A 23,683-nucleotide genomic window follows, 5' to 3' on the forward strand; every position below is an offset into this window, starting at 1 on the left:
TTTTTTAAAAGCATTTTGTCACTTATAATGTTACTATATGATTTTTCAAACTAAATATATTGTTTGATAATACAACAAAATGGTATGGCTAGTTACTTTCTAAGAAAATGTGAGTTCATTTATAAGCAAATTAAAAATTTAAATAATAGGATAGGTATAAAGTTCATTGTCATTTACTAATGTTAATAATCCTAACATATAGAGAGATATGTACTAGTATTAATTAAGCTATTGTTGCTGCCATATTAAGATTTATTTTAAAAATTGTTTTAAACTGTTAATTAATATGACATTAACTTCTACAATTGGGAATTTTGAATAGAATATTTTGGCACTTAATATAGGGTAAAAATATACTTCAGAAATTTAGAAATAGAAATTTATCAAATATTATAGTCAGAATTTTGACTATTAACTGCCTCTCATTTTGGATTCCAATAGGGTGTTTGATAGAAAATGGTTAACAAGATCTTAACATGTAAGTTGAAAAGTATTCTGTGCTCAAATATATTTGAGAGGGGCTGAGTTAAAGTTTAACATGTTTTGTTGTAGGATTATTCAAAAGCTTTCACGGTGTGAACCTTTAAGAGGGGAACAGAAAAATGCAATATTTCCTAAGTTTTATTCATAAACATCTTTTTCTTTTGACATCTATTAACATCTCTTTGAAGAGCATTCCTTTTTCTTCTGTGAGAGATAGCAGTTGTTACCACATTTGAAAATTGGCTATTTTGTTGTATTTACATGGTGATTTAAAAGATAGATTTGCCCCCCATGGGGCGCCTGGGTGGCTCAGTTGGTTAGGGTTCCGACTTCAGCTCATGTCATGATCTCACAACCTGTGAATTAGAGCCCCGCATCGGGCTCTGTGCTGACAGCCCAGAGCCTGGAGCCTGCTTCAGATTCTGTGTCTCCCTCTCTCTCTGCCCCTTCCCTGCTCGTGCTCTGTCTTTCTCTGTCTCAAAAATAAATAAAAACATTAAAAAAAAATTTAACAGATAGATTTGCCCCCTAAATATAAACAAGTTTGAGCTAGCTCCTATGTCTTTCTTTTTCTTTCTCTTTCTTTTCTTTCTTTCTTTCTTTCTTTCTTTCTTTCTTTCTTTCTTTCTTTCTTTCTTTCTTTCTTTCTTTCTTTCTCTTTCTTTCTTTCTTTCTCTCTCTCTCTCTCTCTCTCTCTCTCTCTCTCTCTCTCTTTCTTTTCTTTCTTTCTTTCTTTCTTTCTTTCTTTCTTTCTTTCTTTCTTTCTTTCAAGATTTTAAGTAATCTCTACACCCAATGTGGGGCTCGAATTTACAAGCCCTAGATCATGAGTTGCATGCTCCAACACCTCAGCTAGCCATGTGCCCCATCCCATGTCTTTCTTTAACCCCAAATACTGCTATTATTACCTGGGTTTTTTAGGTTGACCAGAGAAGGGTGTTTATTACAGGTATGTCCATATATAATCATGATCGTCTATCCACAGAATCAGAATCCTGAAAGATTCTATCAAATAACTCATCTGAAATAGTCTAGGAAGACTATGTAGAACAACTTGCAAAAAGTTGTGATACTCTTGAAATGCCATAAAATTCATTGTGTATTCTTCTCTTTTGGTGAGGTAAAGTTAGAGGTTTTTTATGTTTTTACATGCTAACACATTGTTCACGGGGCAAGAGTTAAGGGTGGTGTGCCTCCAGTTGTAAAAATGCAACATTTTTAAACAGTGTTTACTGACAAATTCGGGAAGTCAGGCTGTAAAATGACTGTTTTACTCTGAGTAAACCATTGAAAAAAAAGAGTGTAATATTAGAGATAACACAAACTTTTTGAAAACTACAGACTATAGTTAATGTGACATAGACAAAAAAGATTTTCAGAGTCATTGGGAATCACTAATCTAATCCTAGAATAATTCAGAAAATTTTACTATATTGAATTCTAAAACCAGATTTGCTAGCTGTTAAAATTGTATCACATATGGGTCTGTATCAAGTATCATTACCAAATATTATTTGAGTAGTTAAAGACTTAAAAATTTGACTTGTATGAAAAAAATGATTTAAACATGGTAAAGTACAAAATAAATATATATTTGAAGTAGGTTGTTTAGCATGTGCCAAATTACTGTACTTGTATACCTTTAGATGGAATATAGTGTGAAAATTATTTTCAACTCTTACATTTTTTCTGAATGGGAATTCTTATTAATTATTTTATCATTTTTCTGTTATAAAGGACTTAAACAAGACCTCAGTATCAGTAATTTAAACACAGGAGAAATCTTTGTTTCTTCTTGAACCATTTTGACCTAATGAACAGATCTTGGTACAAAAAACTGAAAAAGTACATATCAAAGTACCTTTGTATAATGCTCATAATCCCAAAGCCATGAGTTTTTCCGTTGCATCCTAGAGCTCTACAACTGAAATATCTCAGATTTAGCTCCAAAATGTTCACATCAGTAATTCCATAAATAACTTGAGTTAATGGATCACCAAGAATAATTATTATAGTAAAATATCATTAAATTGGGCTTGTTTTATAATTTGATGAAATTCAGATATTCTAAGTGATGTCAACTTATTTATGAGAAGTGACAGTCATGGATCAGCTAAAGTCATTTTCATTAAATGATATTTTCTTTGCTCATTTTGGTCTTGATAACCTATATTAATTTTAAGTAAATATATAGTTCATGAACTATCTGAATGTTTTAGGCAAGCTGAACTATCTCACAGAACAGAATGACGATGTTGGATATTCCTCTGTTAATATTGTAGTTTGTCAGGGTCTTTCTTCAGATGATGCCTCAAATCCCTTTTATATCTAAGTTATATATACGTAGAAGTAAATTATGAATAGGGGCGCCTGGGCGGCTCAGTCGGTTGAGTGTCTGACTTTGGGTGAAGACAGGATTTCATGGGTTGTGAGTTTGAGCCCCACATTGGGCTTGCTGCTGTCAGTGCAGAGCCTGCTTTGGATCCTCTGTTCCCCTTCGTCTGCCCGCCTCCCACTTCCACTCTCTCTGGAAAAGTAAATAAACTTAAAAAATAAAGTAAATTATGAATAATCATAGTACCAATGCCATTCTTCCAGTGCAGTAATGTTTACCTACCATGTTTTGTTTTCTCCTTTTAATGCATCTAAGATTGAAATGGCTGGGTTTTGTTTTGTTTCTTTTGTAGCTGTATCACACCCTTGACTCATATTGAACTTGGAAGCCAGGGCTTGATTCTGATGTTGATGGCTCAAGTTGGGGAAAAGGGCATCATTTTGAGTGGGATAATGATAAGCTTAGTTTTCAGCCTTGTTTACAATTAGTTGCTGGTGGGATGTCCAAATAGAGATGTTATTAAGACAGAGATATGGGTCTGGACAGAAGATAAAAAGTCAAGTGTATAGAGAGATTTGTGATTTTCAGGTAATAATTAAAACTGTCAGAGGCTTTTGTACGGAGATGAAGCAGCTGTGGGAGGTGCTATTGCTTTTTCATACAAACTTGAAGCTATTCAGAGTATCTTTAGCCCCTTCATTAGTACATACTTTTCAATCTCACTGATAACTCAAAACCTTTAAGGGACAGTTTAGAGAATTAGTGAAATAATTAGTTTACATTTGTGTTTTTTGTATTATTAGTTTCTAAGACTTATTAGCTTGTTAGCCCCTGAGATTCATAATATTGCAAAGAAAATAGTGGTATTCATTTTATATTTGTCATGCATCATTTTAGCTGTTTAGAGAATGTCCCATCATATATATTAAAATTAAATTATTAAAGTATATGTTCTATTTGAGCAGTGAATATATCTTGAACCATCTCCAGTTTAGGAGATTAACTGAAGGGTACAGGGAGATGGTAAAGTAACAAATACCATAAATTAAACATTTAATTTCTTTCATTTAGATACACAAGAGTTGATAACTTGTTGCTTCCAGTGATGAGAACTGAGCTGCTGGGATTAGGGTGTGGGTGGTGGGTTGCTTCACTTTGTACTCTTTTGTGCTATTCATATTTGAACCATGGAATGATTTTACTTTGGGAACGGATAAAAGAAATTTAAATATTGAAAATTGCTTTATTTACTTCAGACATGAGATGGTATGATATGTTAGTATTGACACTGGAAGTTACAAGTCATGTTTTCAAATCCTAATTTCACCATTGCCTGGCCAGCTGTCATTAGGTGAGTCATTTCACCTCTTTGAATCACAGTTTACCATTTGAAAATGGAGATGACTGCCCTGTTTACCTCTCAGGGTAATTGTGAGTGTGTTCAGTAAACATACCTGTGAGGCACACACTGTCATGGGCACTGAGAAGGGGGCACATTTTCATTTGTATGGGCATCCACTATCAAGTGTAGAAGTAGACAAAATTTAACCTACTTTGGTAAATCCTATATGCCACGAAGATCCATAGGAAGGATTTACAGTAGCAGCTTGGGAGTGGTAGGGAAGAAGTTTGAGTAGTCCTTCAGGAAGACAAGGACATTTTTGAGTTTAATTTTGAAGAATGAGTGAGCTGGGGGAAGAGGATAAAGAGCAAAGAAGGTATTCTAAGAACAAGTTCCAGCTCCAACTCCAGCTCATTTGATGCATGTTGGTGTGTAGCACATTTTTGTTTTATTTAAGACAAGACTGTAGCATGTTCTTCCTTCATTTTCCTGATCCCCCAAATTTTGACTATAGTAATTGGTTGAAATATGGGGAAATCTCACTTGGGACTTTATAATGACCTCAAAAGTGAGGAATCCCTAAAACTCAACTAAATTTTTACTACACACATTTTACTGTATAGACCATAAGTATTAAATCGTCAGATTCTGATGTTAGCCTTCAGTTCTTTCTTACTAAGGAACTAGTGAGAATTCTTAATTAAGGGGCTAAGCCTCTCATTTGCAGTCCACTTGCATTTTCCCAAATGAGTAGATTTTTTTCCCCTGCGTCTCTTGGTATTTTTGTTCCCATATCCTTTTGTATTTCTTCTGTGTGCCTGGTGTCTCATTACTATACCTTTAGTTTACAAAAGCCTACAATTCACTCTTTTACTTTGATTTCTATACACTGCTTTCTCCTGTTGTGTTTGGCAGAAAAACTTGCTTTACTTGTTATGTATAGAACTTCTTTTTCTAATCTTGAATATTTTTTCCCTCGTCACTGGGAAAGATACAGATTTTAAATCCATTTGACAAGTTATTGAGCTCTAAGTTGTAAGTACATACAGTTTCCCTTGTGCCATATTGTTTCCTTTGTAGCACCATTAAACATCTTACCCCCATAATAGTTTATAGACTTTTACTGTTGAACTATCTAATACCCACCCTTCTGTAAGTTACGGTTTAGAGGCATTGATATTTTACTGTATAATATCCAGTATCCTGTAAATTATAGAAGTACTTTGTAAATTGAAAATATGATATTACTTATTATGGATATTAGCCTCCAGTAACCACCATGATTATTAAAAATAAGCACAAATGTTTAAATTTTTATAGAGGTTTAAAGTGTGAAATAGAGACTTCTGCACAAAATTTATGTGGAGTATTTGTTAAAACAATAGAAAACATAAAATTGTGTATCATATAAGTAATTTCCTCTACCGTTTTCATGTTTATTTGTACTTGAGAAGAAGAAATGAGGTATCTCAATTTCTGAGTGATTTATCAGTTCAGAATGAATTAATCCAAAGTAAGAAAACATTATTTCATACCTGTAGAACAATCTTCTGCTATTAATGACTCTTTAACTTGAGATGCTTTTAGCTTCAGAGTAATAGAAAATCAAGCTATATGTGGCTTAAACAGTAAGGGTATTCATCATCTCATACGATAAAGAAATTGGAGGTAGAGTGTTTCAGAGTTGGTTAATTCAGTGGTTTAATACCATCATCAAAAACTCAAGTTCTCTAACATCCCAGAGTGACCTGTCCTTTTAGGCTGGATCTCCTCATGATCCCATAGTACTTGCCACAAGTGGCAGGTGACACAGGTGATGATGTCTAGGGGAGAAAATGGAATTAAATCTGCTTATAATGCATTTATGAAGAATGGCAACCTTCTCAGAAGCCCCCAACAGATGGCCTTTATGTAGCTATGGCCGCAAATGGATCACTTATACATGCCTAAGCTATCACTTGGCAGAGGGTATGATTGGATTCTTTCTTTTTAGAGGTTATGCCCTGCTGCTTGGATGATCATAAACAAAATTAGATTCTGTTGGCAAGTAAGAAGTGGCTGTTGGATAGGCAACCAATAATGCCTTTTGCAGTTGAGCCCATTTTAACTTTTTTTTAATGTGTTCAAATGTTTAAACACATTTTAAAAAGTTATAAATAGATAACTATAAGCTATAAATAGATAAGTGGAACAGAATAGAGAACCCAGAGGGGGACCCACAAATGTATGGTCAACTAATCTTTGACAAAGCAGGAAAGGGTGTCCAATGGAAAAAAGACTGCCTCTTTAGCAAATGACGCTGGGAAAATTGGGCAACGACATGTAGAAGTATGAAACAGGACTACATTCTTATACCATACACAAAAATAAATTCAAAATAGATGAAACACCTAAATGTAAGACAAGAAACCATCATAATCGGAGAGGAGAAAACAGGCAACAACCTCTTTGACCTTGGCCGCAGCAACTTCTTACTAGACACGTCTCCCAAAGCAAGGGAAATAAAAGCCAAAGTGAACTGTTGGGACCTCATCCAGATAAAAAGCTTTTGTACAGCACAGGAAACAATCAACAAAACTAAAAGGCACCGATGGAATGCGAGAAGGTATTTGCAAATGACATATCGGATAAAGGATCAGTATCCAAAATCTGTAAAGAACTTGTCAAACTCAACACCCAAAAAACAAATAATCCAGTGAAGAAATGGGCAGAAGACAATAATAGACACTTTTCCAAAGAAGATATCCAGATGACCAACAGACACATGAAAAGATGCTCAATATCACTCATCATCAGAGAAATACAAATCAAAACCATAATGAGATGCCACCTCACACCTGTCAGAATGGCTAACTTTAACAACTCAGGAAACAAGATGCTGGTGAGGATGCACAGAAAGGGGGACCCTTTTGCACTGCTGGTGGGAATGCAGACTGGTGCAGCCACTCAGGAAAACAGTACGGAGGTTCCTTAGAAAATTAAAAATAGAACTACCCTATGACCCAGCAGTTGCACTACTAGGTATTTACCCAAAGAGTACAAAAATGCTGATTTGGAGGGGCACATGCACCCCAGTGTTTGTAGTAGTGTTATCAACAATAGCCAAGTTATGGAAAGAGCCCAAATGTCCATCCACTAACAAATGGATAAAGAAGATGTGGTGTGTATACACGCACACACACACACACACACACACACACAGTGGAAAACTACACGATGATCAAAAAATGAAATCCTGCCATTTGCAACAACGTGGATGGAACTAGAGTGTATTATGATTTGTGAAATAAGTCAGTCACAGAAAGACAAATATCAGATGACTTCACTCATGTGGAATTTAAGAACATAGGGAACATAGGGAAAAGATGATGAACATAGGGAAAGGAAAAGAAAAATAAGATAAAGACAGAGTAAGAGACTCTTTTTTTTTTTTCAACATTTTTTTTTTTTTTTTTTTTTTTTTTGGGACAGAGAGAGACAGAGCATGAACGGGGGAGGGGCAGAGAGAGAGGGAGACACAGAACCGGAAACAGGCTCCAGGCTCCGAGCCATCAGCCCAGAGCCTGACACGGGGCTCGAACTCACGGACCGTGAGATCGTGACCTGGCTGAAGTCGGACGCTTAACCGACTGCGCCACCCAGGCGCCCCAGTAAGAGACTCTTAAATACAGAGAACAATCTGAGGGTTGCTGGACGTGGGTGAGGGGGATAGGCTAAATGGGTGAAGGACATTAAGGAGGCCATTTGTTGGGATGAGCACTGGGTGTTCCATGTAAGTTACCAATCACTGGGTTCTACTCCTGAAACCAATACTACACTATATGTTAACTAACTTGAATTTAAATAAATTTTAAAACAAATAAATAAAAATGTATTAAGTAGTAGCGAAGACTAACAACTTTGAAATAAAACAGTTCTGGGACACTTAACAGCTATGAGAACTTGGACAAGCTCTGTGAATTGCAGTTTACTTGTTACTAAAATGTAAATAATAATGGTACCTATTTTATAAGGTTGTTTTGAGGATTAAATGACATAATGCAGCACACTTTGACATAGTATCTGGTCCATAGTAAATGATCACTGTGTGTTAACAGCTTTTATTATCCTATTTTAATTTTAGCTCATCTTGAATGATTAAAGCTTTTGCCTAAATCTGTTTTATATTTTGTGGTATTCCATTATTGTAACTATCTCTTCTTGAGTTGTAACTGTTAAACTTTTCCATAGGGCTAGTTTTGGGAGAAGCAGATTTGATGATGGCCATTGGAAATGCTAAAACATCCAAAGTCCTTCATCCAACATAACTTCTTTTATAAACATTGCTGTGTTTCTTCAGCTTAATTTTCATTAATATTATCATTTTTCTCAAAGATACACAAAATAATGTAGCTTGTATTTTATTCATTTCTGAAATATTGATCCTGGTTCAGTTCTCATGATATCTAAAGACTTTAAAAACATTGTAAGGAGAGGGGCGCCTGGGTGGCGCAGTCGGTTAAGCGTCCGACTTCAGCCAGGTCACGATCTCGCAGTCCGTGAGTTCGAGCCCCGCGTCGGGCTCTGGGCTGATGGCTCGGAGCCTGGAGCCTGTTTCCGGTTCTGTGTCTCCCTCTCTCTCTGCCCCTCCCCCGTTCATGCTATGTCTCTCTCTGTCCCAAAAATAAATAAAAAACGTTGAAAAAAAAAATTTTTTTTAAAAATAAAAAAAAAACATTGTAAGGAGAGATAATGAACAAGAGACTGTAAAATGGGGATGATACTTAAATAGAACTGTAAGTGTTTAATGCAATAAAGTACTTAAAGCTCTGTTCATATTAGGCCCTTGATAAAAGTTTCTTTTTTTCCTTATGTCTCATACAATAAACATCTCAAAAGCATTATTTGTTTCTTCAGAAACAGGAGAGCTTGTTACTAGTTATGTCAGTAGAGGAGAACTATATCACTCGGGAAAAAGGAAATCATGCTAGGGATCTCAAACAGGCATTTAATACAGGAAATTGATTACATAGGTGTAATCACTTTTATGAAAGTTTTCTTTAACTTTTATGAAATGCTAAAGTTTCATTGGCTGGTCAAGGGTCATCGTAGCCATCACTTACATCATGGTTTTTATGAAAAAAAAAATAGGTAGACATTCCTTAGCTTTTATTTATTTTTTTATTTTTATTTTTTTATTATATGAAATTTATTGTCAAGTTAGTTTCCCTACAACACCCAGTGCTCATCCCAAAAGATGCCCTCTTCAATGCCCATCACCTACTCCTTAGCTTTTAAATAAACATTAAAAACATGATTGAATAGATAAGTGGGGAAAGATATATTTTTGCTTTGATAAGTTTATTTTAAAAGTTGAAAGTGAATAAATTATATATCATTTTAATATAGTAAATATCATAGTATTACATTTATTTTTCAGTGGATCCTGTGCTGCCCAAAGGAGATTATTCTTACAAATCAAAGTTAAATTAATTTTCTTTTCCAGTAATCGCTTCATATTACAACCATAACACCGTGGTGGGGGAGGAATTTTCCTGGAGTTTCCAATTGTCTTTTTTTTTTTTTTTTCAATTGAGAAGAGGCAAAAAATATGACTTCTCTTCTATCTTCTAAATCCTTGTATCTGTTCCTTAGAATCTATTCCAGAGGCACCTGGGTGACACAGTCTGTTTAGAATCCAACTCTTATTTTCAGTTCAGATCATGATCTCACAATTCATGGGTTTGAGTCCTGCGTCAGGCTCCATGCTGACAATGTGTGGCCTGCTTGGGATTCTCTTTTTCCCTCTCTCTCTCTGCCCCTCCCATGCTAACTCTCTCTGTCTCTCTCTGAAAAATAAATAAATAAACTTTTAAAAAAGTAAAATTAAAAAATAATCTATTCCATTCCTCTAATTCTTAAAGATGCTGTTGTAAGATTCCACACTAAGATTCTTATTTAGACTCCTTTCCAGGCCTATAGCACAATTTCAATCCTGGGATATTTTTTTTTTCTTTACTAGACTGTTGCATTTATATTTACCACGATTTTTTTCTTGATTTTCATCTTCAGTTTGCTGGAGTATATTCTTTAGTAAATTTCTCAGAAAGGGGGCATTATAAATACTTCCTGAATTTTTATAGAAGTAAAAAATATTCCCCTGGCCTATAACTTATTTCATCACCTATCCAAATGACTTCTTGCCTTTTTCAGATCTTAATTCACATATCCTTTTCTTGAAGAGGCCTTCTCTGACCATCCTATTTTAAATTGCAAATCCCACATATTACCAATCCTTCTTTACTGCTTTTTCTCTTAAAGCACTTATCACATTCTAACACACTATACATTTTGCTTATTTACTTCTTCTCTTTCCCACTAAAAAGTGCCATAGGGCAGAGATTTTTGTAGTTTTGTTCACTAGCTACATCCTTGGTACCTAAAATCATGCCTGGCACATAGGAAACCCTCAGTAAATAATTGCTAAATGAGTCAGTGAATTTTCCCCTTTTTATTACAGTTATAAATCCAATTTACAAATCATTATCTCTGAGAACTTGAAGAGATTGGTCCATTGTCTTCTGGTACCTGGTATTATTAATGTGAAATATGTCAATCTTATTTTTTCTCTTTAAAAGTTTTCTTTTTCTTGGATCTCTGGAAATTTTCAGCAGTGTATATAAGATGTATTTTTTTTTTCATTGATTCTAGTTGGCACTTGTCTTTAAGGTTATTGTTTTTTTCCAGCTCTGGAAAAATTTATTTAAAAAATAATTTCTGGGGGCTCCTGGGTGACTCAGTCAGTTAAGCGACCAACTTCAGCTCAGGTCATGATCTCACGGTCCGTGAATTCGAGCCCCACGTCAGGCTCTCTGCTGACAGCTCAGAGCCTGGACCCTGCTTCAGATTCGGTGTCCCTCCTCTCTCTCTGCGCCCCTCTCCAACTCATGCTGTCTCTCGCCCTGTCTCTCAAAAATAAATGTGAAAAAAAATTTTTTAATCTTATCCTGCTTTTTTTCTGTACTATCTACAATTCCTATTGATTATCGGATTTATCTTCTTTTCCCTGAATGTGCCATTTTCCATATTTTTCTCATTAACTTTTTATCTCTTTAAAGTTTGATATGTTTATTGATAGTTAAACAGTGAAATCTGGCATACTATTTTCTCTGACTAAAAGGAAATAACATCAAGGCTAAAATAGGATAGATTGATATAATATTTGTATTTTGTTTATTATTACTAATAATGGCAAAGGTGGCTTATCACATCAGTAAGAAAAGGAAGTATTCATTAGTAAATGATCACTTATCATTTATTGGAAAAGGACTTGGTCTAATTTCTTATCAGGCACTATATATTTTAAATACTATGCAGTAAAATATAATACATCCTATAGAATTATGAGTAGGGATGTTCATTACAGTATTATTTATAATATGGGAATGGCCTAAGTATCCAATAAAATAATACTTTATTAAGTTCTCCTACTGGTACTATGAAATGGTTTGTAGCCACTAACAGCTACATTTTTTTTTTTTTAATTTTTTTTTTAACGTTTATTGATTTTTGAGACAGAGAGAGACAGAGCATGAACGGGGGAGGGTCAGAGACAGGGAGACACGGAATCTGAAACAGGCTCCAGGCTCTGAGCTGTCAGCACAGGGCCCGACACGGGGCTCGAACTCACGGACCGCGAGATCGTGACCTGAGCCGAAGTAGGACGCTTAACCGACTGATCCACCCAGGTGCCCCAACAGCTACATTTTTAAAAAAATGTTTAGTAATATTGAAAATGATACACTAAACATAGCATGAGGTAGAAACTTGTTGAATCATTAATGTTGTATACCTGAAAATAATGTAACAATGTGTGTCAACTGTACTTCAGTAAAAAAAAAGACAATGATACATTTTTCCAATTATTTATATACACACACATATGAATTTTTACACATATGTGTTTGAAAGAAAAGGACTATGGAAAGTATTAAAAATGTTAATATAGGGGCACCTAGGTGGCTTAGTTTGTTTGTTAAGTGTCCAGCTCTTGGTTTCTGCTCAGGTCATGATTCCACGGTTCCTGGGTTTGAGCCCCACATTGGGCTCTGTGCGGACAACAACGAGCCTGCTTGTCTGTCTCTTTCTCTCTGCCCTTCCCCTGTTTGTATGTGCTCTCTCTCAAAATAAATATATTTTTTAATGTTAATACAGTTCCATAATCCCTTATATGAAACACTTGGGTCCACATGTATTTCTGCATTCCAAATTTTTTTAGATCTTTGAACAGTAATAGGTTTTCATAACATCTGAAGAAGTACTCTATAATCAAACATGTTAATATTTCTGCAGTGAAACATGGGACTATTCATATTAAGTAGGATACATAAAGTTTATAATTTCATGTCAGTTGAGGTTATATTTTGCTGCCAGATCAATTTTTGCCAAGCTTAATTCTTAAATTTCCTTTTTAAAAAATGTTTTTGGACTTTGGAATTGTGTGCATTTTGGACCAATAGTTATTTAAGCAATGAGACTACGAATGTTTTTTTAATTTTAATTTTTTATACTTTTTCATGTATTTCTGTATAAGACCGTATAATTATTTACAGAAAAATATTTTAGTAACAAATTTAAAAACTGTGAATATATACTTGAGTTAAGCTTTCTTACTAAATCTTAGCCTTCCCCCAAAGGAAGGGAATAGAGTCAGAAGATATTCACTCAGTGATTTAGCAAATACTTACCCAGTGTCTATTATTTTAATAAACATAGATAGCCTTATAGACTATCAAGAAAGTTAATATTTCAAAGTATGATATAATACCATTCACATTCTTCTTACTGTCAGAAACTTAATAATTCTGACAATTCCAGTAGTTGATCAGGATGCCGAGGAGCACTAGGATATTTCATACAGTGCAGTGTGAGTATCAATTGATACAACTACTTTGGAAAGCAATTTGATACTATCCAGTGAAGTTAATTAAACTTATATATGCTGTATCATGTCATGTGACTTTTCATTAATACATTGATTTTACTGTCTGGGAGTGGAACCTTTTCAATTTCTCCTGCTGCATCTTGCCCCCTGACACTTTTTATTCACTGTAATTTTATATGTGAGCATTACTAGGTTTCTGTGATTTTTTTTTTTCTTTTTCCAGGGCAGTACATTTGCTGTTCAATAACTTGCTTCCTGAGCCTTTTCACGAAATAGGGCTTTTTTTTTTTTTAATTTTATTTTTTATTTTTTAAAATTTACATCCAAGTTAGCATATACTGCAACAATGATTTCAGGACTAGATTCCTTAGTGCCCCTTACCCATTTAGCCTATCCCCCCTTCTACAACCCCTCCTGTAATCCTCAGTTCTCCATAGTTATGAGTCTCTTCTGTTTTGTCCCCCTCCCTGTTTTTATATTATTTTTGTTTTCCTTCCCTTATGTTCATCTGTTTTGTCTCTTAAAGTCCTCACATGAGTGAAGTCATATGTCTTTCTCTGACTAATTTCACTTAGCATAATACCCTCCAGTTCCATCTACGTAGTTGCAAATGGCAAGATTTAATTCTTTTTGACTGCCTTGTAATACTCCATTGTATGTATGTATGTATGTAAGTATGTATGTATGTATGTATGTATGTATGTATGTATATATATACCACATTTTCTTTATGCATTCATCTATCAGTGAACATTTGGGCTCTTTCCATACTTTGGCTATTGTTGATAGTGCTGCTATAAACATGGGGGTGCTTATGCCCCTTTTATCCTGTGGATAAATGCCTAGTAGTGCAGTTGCTGGGTCGTAGGGTAGTTCTATTTTTAGTTTTTTGAGGAACCTTCATACTGTTTTCCAGAGTGGCTGCACCAGCTTGCATTCCCACCAACAATGCAAAAGAGATCCTTTTTCTCTTCATCTTCGCCAACATCTGTTGTTGCCTGAGTTGTTAATGTTAGCCATTCTGACAGGTGTAAGGTGGTACAAAATAGGGCTTTTTAAACAAAAACTTTACTTTTTTTTTTTTGTTTTGATATGCCAATAGCCATGCAAATATTCAGCACCTTTACTTGTCAAATGTGGTATGGAATTAAGAGTCTCTTCCATTTTGCTGGGGTTGTTGTGCTATTTTCTGTAGACAAGCACAATGGAATAGGATGACTTGGATTACCAACCAAAATCATCTGTGGGCCTAGGCATGGAATCCATCTCTTCTATTGCATACTTTCTCAAAAATCATATTTTTCTTATTTCTCAAGTTTTGTGAATCACTTTTGTTAGCTTTAGGATTGTTTTGTATATCTCTTTAAGTTGAAAATGTTAAAAGGCAATAGTGAGATTTGTATATTCAGCTTTTTATTCATTTAACAAACATTGAGTGCTTACTATGTATAAAGGTCAAGAATTTCTCTTAATCCCGTCTTCCAGGAACATAAGACCTAGCTAACAAACTGGCTTCAGTGTTGTGTGGTAAACGCTAAGATAGTTAAAGGTTGGATGGAATTAAGTAGCGGTCTTCTAAGTCAGCAACCCTTTTTTGTAAAGGAACAGATAGTATATATTTTAGGCTATGTGGGCCATACAGTTCTATCACAACTACTCATCTCCGCTGTCATTGCATGAAAGTAGTCAGTCACAGGAGATACATAGATGAATGAGTGTGGATGGACACTGAAATTTGAATTCCATATGATTTTTACATTTTTACATGTTGCAAAATAATTTTTTTACCATTTAAAAATACTAAATTTAATATTACAAATATTTTTTAAACCTTTAAAAATCATTCATAGCCCTCAGACCACATACTAAAACAAGTGGCAGGCCAAATTTGGCTCATTGGCCATAGTTTGCCAACCCTTGTTCTGACACTTTGAATTACAGGATGTTAATTGAATATGCCTCTTTCTGTTAGTCCATTCCATGTCAGCTACTTTCATTTAGGAGAGTTTAGCAACCTAAGTTAGGATACTATCAGTATCCTTGATATTCTGAATAATAACCATGATGCTATAAAAATAGTAATAGCACTATTGCTGTTGATATCACATTGATGCATTGATGATATGTAAGTTACTCCAGCAAAGATGACAAACTAATTTGCTTATAGGGACCAGGTGTTAGACCTGAATGTTTGGGAAACAGGGAGTTGTGTGAACTGGGGCAAAGTGAAAAGCATATGTCTCATGTAAAAAAAACCAGTAGCCACTACTTAGCTCCCATCCAGTATAGGGAAAGCAGCCCCAATGTTCCCTGATGAAAAACATTCAAGAGAAATCCAGACTTATATGTAAGTTAAATTATGTCTCCTAGTTGTTTAATATGGCAACAAATCTGTTTTTGTTTTTTTAATTCTTTTTAACATTGTGAATCAAAAGCATCTTTAGGAGTCATTTAAGCAGACTGGCAACTAACTTGCCATCTCTGTCCCAGCAAGTTTCTTTAACTGTTTAAAAGGAGCTCCTACAGAAGTTTCTGTAGTGATACCCATTAATGATTTTATTTTGAAATCTTTGATCTCAGAGGATGTTTTTATCTCAATACTGAAAACTGTTAAAGCAGTTTTAAACTATAAGTCAATGCACATTTCTATACTGGATGTTCACATGTTCAACTGTCATAATTCTAAGCTTGAATGTATCCAGTGAATACATACTTGTAGCGGATTTTGTGATCCTAGCAAGTTCTTTTTTCTTTTCTTTTTGTAAACAGCTTTACTGAGATATAATTTGCATACCATACAAATCATCCATGTAAAGTATACTGTTTATTTGGTTTTAGTATATTCATAGAGTTGTACAACTGTCCCCACAGTTATTTTTAGAACATTTCATCACCTGAAAAAATAAACCCCTGACCCTTTAGCAATTAAATTAGACTCCCAGTTCTTCCCTTATCCTTTCTAGTCCTAGTCAACTACTAATCTGTCTCCACAGACTTGCCTATTCCAGATATATCTTATAAATATAACTGTATAAATATGTGGGCTTTTCTGTCTGGCTACTTTGACTTAGCATGTTTTCAAGGTTCATCCATGTTATAGCATAAATCAGTACTCCATTTCTTTTTATTGTTCAGTATTATTCCAGTGTATGGGTATATCATATTTTATTTGTCCATTCATCATTTGATAGACTCTTGAGTTGTTTTCACATTTTGCCTATTATGCATAATCCTACAGTGAACATTCATGTACAAGTTTTTATGTGGACATATGTTTTCTTTTCTCTTGGGTAGACACTTAGGAATGGAATTACTGATACATATGGTAACTCTCTGTTTAACTTTTTGAGGAATGGCCAAACTTCCAAAGCAGCTGCACCAATTTGCATTCCTACCATTAGGATTTGACGGTTTCAATTTTTCCACATGCCTTGTCAGCAACACTTGTTATTATCTGACTTTTTTTTCTTCCTTTTTAATTATAATCATCTTCATGAATATGAAGTGATATCTCACTGTGATTTTGATGTACATTTCCCTGAAGACTAATGATGTTCATCATCTTTTCATGTGTTTATTGGGCATTTGTATACTATGCAGATTCCCTTTACTGATTTTTTAAATTGGGTTATTTGTCTTTTATTATTGAATTGTAAGAGTTCTTATATATTCTGGATACAAATTTATCCAATATATTATTTCCACATACTTTCTCCCATTCTGTTGTCTTTTTCACTTAACTAATAGTGTTCTTCAGAGCACAAAAGTTTTTAATTTTGACAAAAGCCAATTTTTTTTTCTGTTTCTTGTGGTTTTGGTGTTATATCTAGAAAGTCACAGGTTATCAAGGTTTACCCCTAAAAAAAAAGATTTATCCCTAATGTTTTCTTCTAAAAGTTACATAATTTTAGCCTTTTAGATCTTTGATCCATTTTGAATTAATTTTTGTATATGATTGGTGTAAGGTGAGGAGTTGGCGTAGAAGTCACAGGCTTTAACCTCAAAAATCAAACCAGATAAAATATCTGAAAATAATAATAAGTAAATATGTAAATAAGTGGCAGGAGATACATGAAACAAGACTGTCAGAATATTGTGAAGGCTCAGCGAAGAATACATGGGATTTGTTATGCTATTTTCTCTAGATTTTTTGTTTGAAAATATCCATAGCGTTTTTCTAAATACCAATTTATTATAGTTTATTACCACTGTTAATTGTATTGGCCGATTATCTGTATCCTTAGTAGGTATTGGACTGTTAGTTATTAGATGGCCCTTAGTACAAGTTTGGTTATAACTATGAAAATCTTATTTACAGTAAGAAAAACTGTAAAATGAAGACAAATTTTTAATTTCAAGTTCTCTTAATTCTTGATTTACCCAAAACTTTTATTCTACTTAGAATTTTATGAACAGTATGTTTAAATGTGTCATATACAAATTTGTGTAGTTTACAGATATCTACAATGTACTTCTCAAAACTTGTGTTGAGGAACAGCTGTTCTGGAGAATGCTGAGTGGGGAAAAAGTCTTTTTTTTTTTTTTTTTTTGCCCCAAGCAAGCTTGCAGTTGAACAAAGTTAAACTGATTTTCTTACTGCAAGACTTCTTAGGACCTTTTAACATGCAAATACATATCCTAAATCTGTAAAATTTGGCAAACTGTTTTTTAAGCTTATTTGACCATTCACATACCATGGAGTAGTTTGGAAAACACTGGACTACGTATTTAAGATCATGTTATTGTCATATTTAGATAATTAAATAGTTTAAGTTATTAGTTGATTATCACTCTCCTAATGATTTTCATTTCTTAAAGTTTCTCCTTGTGTCCATCCTTTTCTATTGCTGTTACTTCTTTTTGTAGTTTCCTGTCATTTATTTATTTGTCTAACTACTGAAAGTGACCAGATTTTGAAATTGCTGTTTCTCTGTGAGTATGGGTTTGTAACAATAATGGAAAATATTTTCAGTTAATTATGTCTTTTAAGTATAACAAATTATGACTTTATATTTGTACTTGTTATTTTAACTAGTACAAGTTTTTGCAAAACTTGCAAAAGAGCCATGTTTAGAGAATTAAAACTATTAAATGTATTTAGGTGTCTTTCTAATTGAATTTTGCTTTATTCCAGAAAACTTAGAAAATATTGGTAAAGGAATAGCTAGCAAACTTTAAAATTATTCAAAATTGACAAAACTGGTGAACTTTGATCCAAATCAGGAAAGATGGCACCATTACGATGGAGAAGCATAGGAGGATGATGAACATTAGCCTAAGGGTGATATTCAGTGTCAGATCTCTAAATGAGGCCAGTGAATACCACTGACCGTTGGCATTTTATATGCAGTAGTGAATGAGTGAAGGACTATAATAATGGTAGCTCACTACTTACTATTGCGTTTGTATTAATATTCAGCTATAGGAATGTTTTGAAAGTCAAGTGAAGAATAAACTCAAAGGTAAAAGCCCCCCCCCCAAAAAAAAATTGTAACTCTCATCTGACTTCGCCTACCCCAAATCATTAGTGCTTTACTCCTCAGGTAACCACAAATAGTACTTTCCCAAGTGTCCTTTATTATTTGTTTCTTGAGTATCCTCTGTTGTTTGTTAATATTCATTGTAACATAAAACTTTGTATTTTGTATCTATTTTGTACCTTAGCTTTTTCACTTTCAAGTACTTCAGAACAAGGGTATGAAGGTCATATAATACTTTACTGTAAATATTGTTATCATTTTATTATATTTTCTTTTTGTTCTGTCATGAACACGAGATCATGAAAGACCAGATGAACCTTGCTTACACACCTCAAAATTCCAAACTGGACCATTTTTAGTGTTTTAATATTTAATTTGTAGTTTATGTGGTGATGTAAATCCAAATTTAAAATCTGATTTAAAAGGACAAAATATTTGGGGCGCCTGGGTGGCGCAGTCAGTTAAGCGTCTGACTTCATCCAGGTCACGATCTCGCACTCCGTGAGTTCGAGCCCCACGTCAGGCTCTGGGCTGATGGCTCGGAGCCTGGAGCCTGTTTCCGATTCTGTGTCTCCCTCTCTCTCTGCCCCTCCCCCGTTCATGCTCTGTCTCTCTCTGTCCCAAAAATAAATAAAAAACGTTGAAAAAAAAAATTTTTTTTAAATTAAATTTAATTTAAAAAAAAGGACAAAATATTTTTTTTAGATTTCTGAACTTATATTAAGACCTATTAGAATATGAAAATTAAATATTTTGAAATACACTTAAAAATTTTCATTGCAAATGATTAAACAAGAGCCATGTTCTAATAATGATTTTTAAATTCCATCCCATCAACATATATGTAGAAATAAGTAAGCAAACCAGATGGAGAAAGCTGCTTTTAATATGTATGGTCTGTGAAAGCTTTTTATTCTACTTGAGATATTGTGTATATCAGAATATTACTGTTTTCTTGAACTACATTTTTGTTTTATATTAAAACTTTTATTAATCAGGATTACAAGAGATTGAGCTATTATGGTTAACTGCATTTTGGTTATCTGAGGAATAATCAGTGGAACTTTGTATTTCTCTATTCCAATTTATTGTTGAAAATCTCCTGATTTATTGATAAAGATCAATACCTTTTCTTGCTTTAGTAAGTAAATATGTGTTTCCACTATTTGTCTATAAGAGAACCATGTCTAAACTATCTACCCCAGTCCCTCACACAAGGAATGTCAGGGATAAGATCAAATGCACAGTAAACGATTGTTAAATAAGTTTATTGTTGTCTTTCTTTGTTCTGGATTTGGAATGCAATATACTGATTTTTTCCCAGTAAGCTGAGCTTTTTCCATTATGTTGTTTCAAGTACATGTATAAAAGTTTGGAAAACATATATTAATAATAAAGCTAGACAGAAATACTACTAATAATAATTTTGAGTGTGTTTTTTACATTGTAAATACAATTATTATAGTGAAATATGTTTTTAATTAAAAATTTAAGAGTTTTATGTTTTGAAGTTTGCACCTGCTTTAGAGAGGTATAGAATATCATGGGCCTGAGGATCAGACATATTACATCTATGGCTAAAGTATTTTTCTTTCCTTCCTCTCCTCCTCCCTATCTAGTACACATACTTTGCTATTTTAAGCATGTTTTATATTTACATAGTTTCTTTGTTTCCTGTGATCTGTTTGCTAGAGAGAAAGTTAATTCTTGGAAACATTTCTGATTTATTTATAGACTGGTCAAAGAAAAAATGATGTATGAAAAGGAAGCAAAACAACAAGAAGAAAAGATTGAAAAAATGAAAGCTGAAGATGGTGAAAATTATGCCATTAAAAAGCAGGTAAAACTGAATCTTTGGGGTACCTAGGTGGCTCAGTCAATTAAGCATCAGACTCTTAGTTTCAGCTCAGGCTCAGGTCATGATCTCATAGTTTGTGGCTTCGAGTCCTGCGTTGGGCTGTGCACTTCCAGTGCGGAGCCTGCTTGGGATTCATATTCTCTCTCTCTCTCTCTCTCTCTCTCTCTCAAAAATAAATAAATAAACCTTAATACACACACACACACATACATATATATATATATATATATATATATATATACTTGTATATTTAAATTTACAGATATTTTTGTAAATATTTTGATTTGAAGACCACCAAAATAAATATATATGTTACCCTTTTTAGTGGCTTCTCCTGATTTTCCTCATGACAAATTTCAGTTTCCTTAGTACTGCATACAAGGTTCTTCTTGATTTGAGTGCCTGCCTATCCACCCTTATCTCTTGCTATTCCCTCCCTGGACCTTTTCATTTCCTGATCATGCTCTTTTCCTTTGCCGCAGACATACTGCATATATGTGAGATGTTCTTCCCACTTCTCCTACCTACCTTCTCCTTATAAATTCGTGTTTATCCTTTAAACATCCCCTACACTCTACCTAAAGATGGAGATAGGTGCTCCTCCTCTCTTGTCCCATAACAGCTTATTTATTCTCATCATAGCATTTTTTTTCAAATTTTTATTTAAATTCAAGTTAGTTAACATACTCTGTAATGATGATTTCAGGAGTAGAATTTAGTGATTCATCACTTACATAAAACACCCAGTGCTCATCCCAACAAGTGCCCTCCTTAATGCCCATCACCCATTTAGCCCTTCCCGCCACCCACCTCCCTCCATCACACCTCAGTTTGATCTCTATTCTTAAGAGTCTCTTGTGGTTTGTTTCCCACTCTCTTTTTTCCCCCTTCCCATCTGTCCATCTGTTTTGTTTGTTAAATTCCACACATGAGTGAAATCATGTGGTATTTATCTTTCTCTGACTGACTTATTTCACTTACCATGAAACACTCAAGCTCCATCCACATCATTGCAAATCCATCATAGCATCATAGCATAGCTGACACTTGTTTCATAATTCCTTGAGAAAATAGAAGCTATTGGGGACTTTCTCTTTTTCCCATGACAAAATATTTCAACCTATCTGCATCTGTACCTGTACTACCTTCCTTCCTATTAGAATGGATTATATTCCCTAACCCTTGTTAGAACCATCACTGATACTGTTTTCATGTCTTTGTCCTCATCTTACATCACCTCAACAGCATTTGACACAGGTAAGCAAGCACTCTCCTTGAAGCGTTCTTTTATGTTAGCATCTTTAATAGGATAGCCTCCTGTTTTCCTCCTGTTTCACTATCCTTATTCTTCAGTTTCCTTTGCTGAAACCCTCCTCCTCCCCCTGTGCTGTCTTCCCCCACCCTGCACTCCCCTGTGTGTGTGCGTGTGTGTGTATTTTAACCTTTAAGAGTTCTGTCTACAATCTCTGGGTAAGCTCATACCATTCTATAACTTTTAAGTATCGTTTTTATGTCTACTCATTTATTTACTCAACAGATATTTATTGAATCCCCTGCTACTTGCCAAATACTGTTCCAGGCATTCTTTTAGGTATGGCCTTTAAAAGAGCAGCAAAACAAACAAAAAACCAGAGTTACTGCTTACTTGGGAGGGACTAGTGCCAGTATCTCCCAATTTATATCTCTAGCCTTGACCATTCCAGAGATACATATATTCAACTAATCACCTACTTGATATTCTCTTGGGTGTCCAAAATAAAAGTCTGGGGCACCTGGGTGGCTGAGTCGGTTGAGCATGTAGCTCTTGATTTTGTCTCAGGCCATTATCCCAGGGTCATGGAAGCAAGCCTCATGTTGGGCTCTGCACTGAGTGTGGAGCCTGCTATAGTCTCAGTCTCTCTCTCTCTCTCTCTCTCTCTCTCTCTCTCTCTCACTCCCTCCCTCTCCCCCTCTCTCCCTCTCTCCTCTCTCTCTTTCCCTCCCCCCCCGCCCTTCTCCCCTGCTCACTTGCTCTCTCTCTAAAATAAAATAAAAATAAAATAAAATAAAATAAATCAATAAAATCTTGGTCTTCGCTTAAACTAACCCACCTTCCCCAAACAAAAAGCCGTTCCTTCTCTTGTTATCCCCTTTCAGTAAATGATACCTCCAGTCATCCCAATACCTAAAGCCAAAAATTTAGTGGGTGTCTTCCTGGTGCTTATCTCTCTAATAATCACAGCTAATATAAGCAAGTCCTGTTTCTTATTCCATTTCTTTGCCTTCTGCCACCACCCCTAATCGTGTTCACTATCATCTTTTGCGCACACTATTGCAAAAGCCTCCTCCTAGTTGGCATACATCTTTGTCTCTTTGACACCTCCATTCCCTCCCACCACAGCAGCCAGATTGATCTCTTTAAAATAGTACATCAGGGGCGCCTGAGTGGCTCAGTCAGTTAAGCATTCGACTCTTGGTATCAGCTCAGGCTGTGAAATCAAGAACCATGTTGGGCTCTTGCACTGAGTGTAGAGCCTACTTGGGATTCTTTTTCTGCCCCTCCCCCCCCCCCAGCTTGCATTCTTTCTCTCAAAATAAATAAACTTCAAAATGGTACATCAGATCTTTTTCTCCTTTACTTAAAATCCATTGTGCAGTGCACATAGAATAAAATCCAGATGACACTAAGAAAAAGGAGAGTATAGGGGCGCCTGGATGGCTCAGTTGGTTAAGCATCGGACTCTTGATTTTGGCTCAGGTCATGATCTTGCAGTTTGTAAGTTCCAGTCCTGTATTGGCCTCTTTGCTAACAGGGCAGAGCCTGCTTGGCATTCTTTCTCTCCTTGCCGCCCCCCCCCCACCTCTCTTTCTCTGCCCCTACCCTGCTTTCTCTCTCTCTCAAAATAAATAAATTTTTAAAAAAAGAATATAAACAAGCTTATGCAGATTGTATCTTAAGACTTCTTTTTAAAATTAGAACACAGTGCAATCACAGTGGCTTTTATCATATAAATTATGTTACAAATTATAATAGCGAACACTCAACCCAGACTTAATTCAGCAGTGTTAAATCACTTAAAATGGATTTTTCTGCAGGCAGTTGCTATCTGTGGTGCAAAAGGAACACAGTGTCATTTAAAACATCCAGGAAGAAAACCTTCTTAATTTTTGACCTTCTGGGAGAGCCTGCCTTCCTCTGTGTGTGGTAAAGCAGAGGACATTTTTGTATAAGATACTCATAAATTAAGGGAGGATTTGTAAACAGATTTATAGATGTAATATG

At 34.8% G+C, this 23,683-nt stretch overlaps 1 protein-coding gene across 1 annotated transcript in view; it reads left to right on the top strand.

The window, feature by feature from the left end:
- Positions 1–23,683, top strand: part of TBCA (tubulin folding cofactor A) — a 78,502-nt gene that overhangs the window by 42,375 nt on the left and 12,444 nt on the right. The window contains exon 2 of the mRNA XM_058729057.1: positions 20,298–20,403. Within this exon, the coding sequence (XP_058585040.1) occupies positions 20,298–20,403 (106 nt within the window). The remainder of the gene's footprint in view (positions 1–20,297; positions 20,404–23,683) is intronic.

The sequence above is a fragment of the Neofelis nebulosa genome, chromosome 1, assembly GCF_028018385.1.
Source record: "Neofelis nebulosa isolate mNeoNeb1 chromosome 1, mNeoNeb1.pri, whole genome shotgun sequence".
Lineage (NCBI taxonomy): Eukaryota > Metazoa > Chordata > Mammalia > Carnivora > Felidae > Neofelis > Neofelis nebulosa.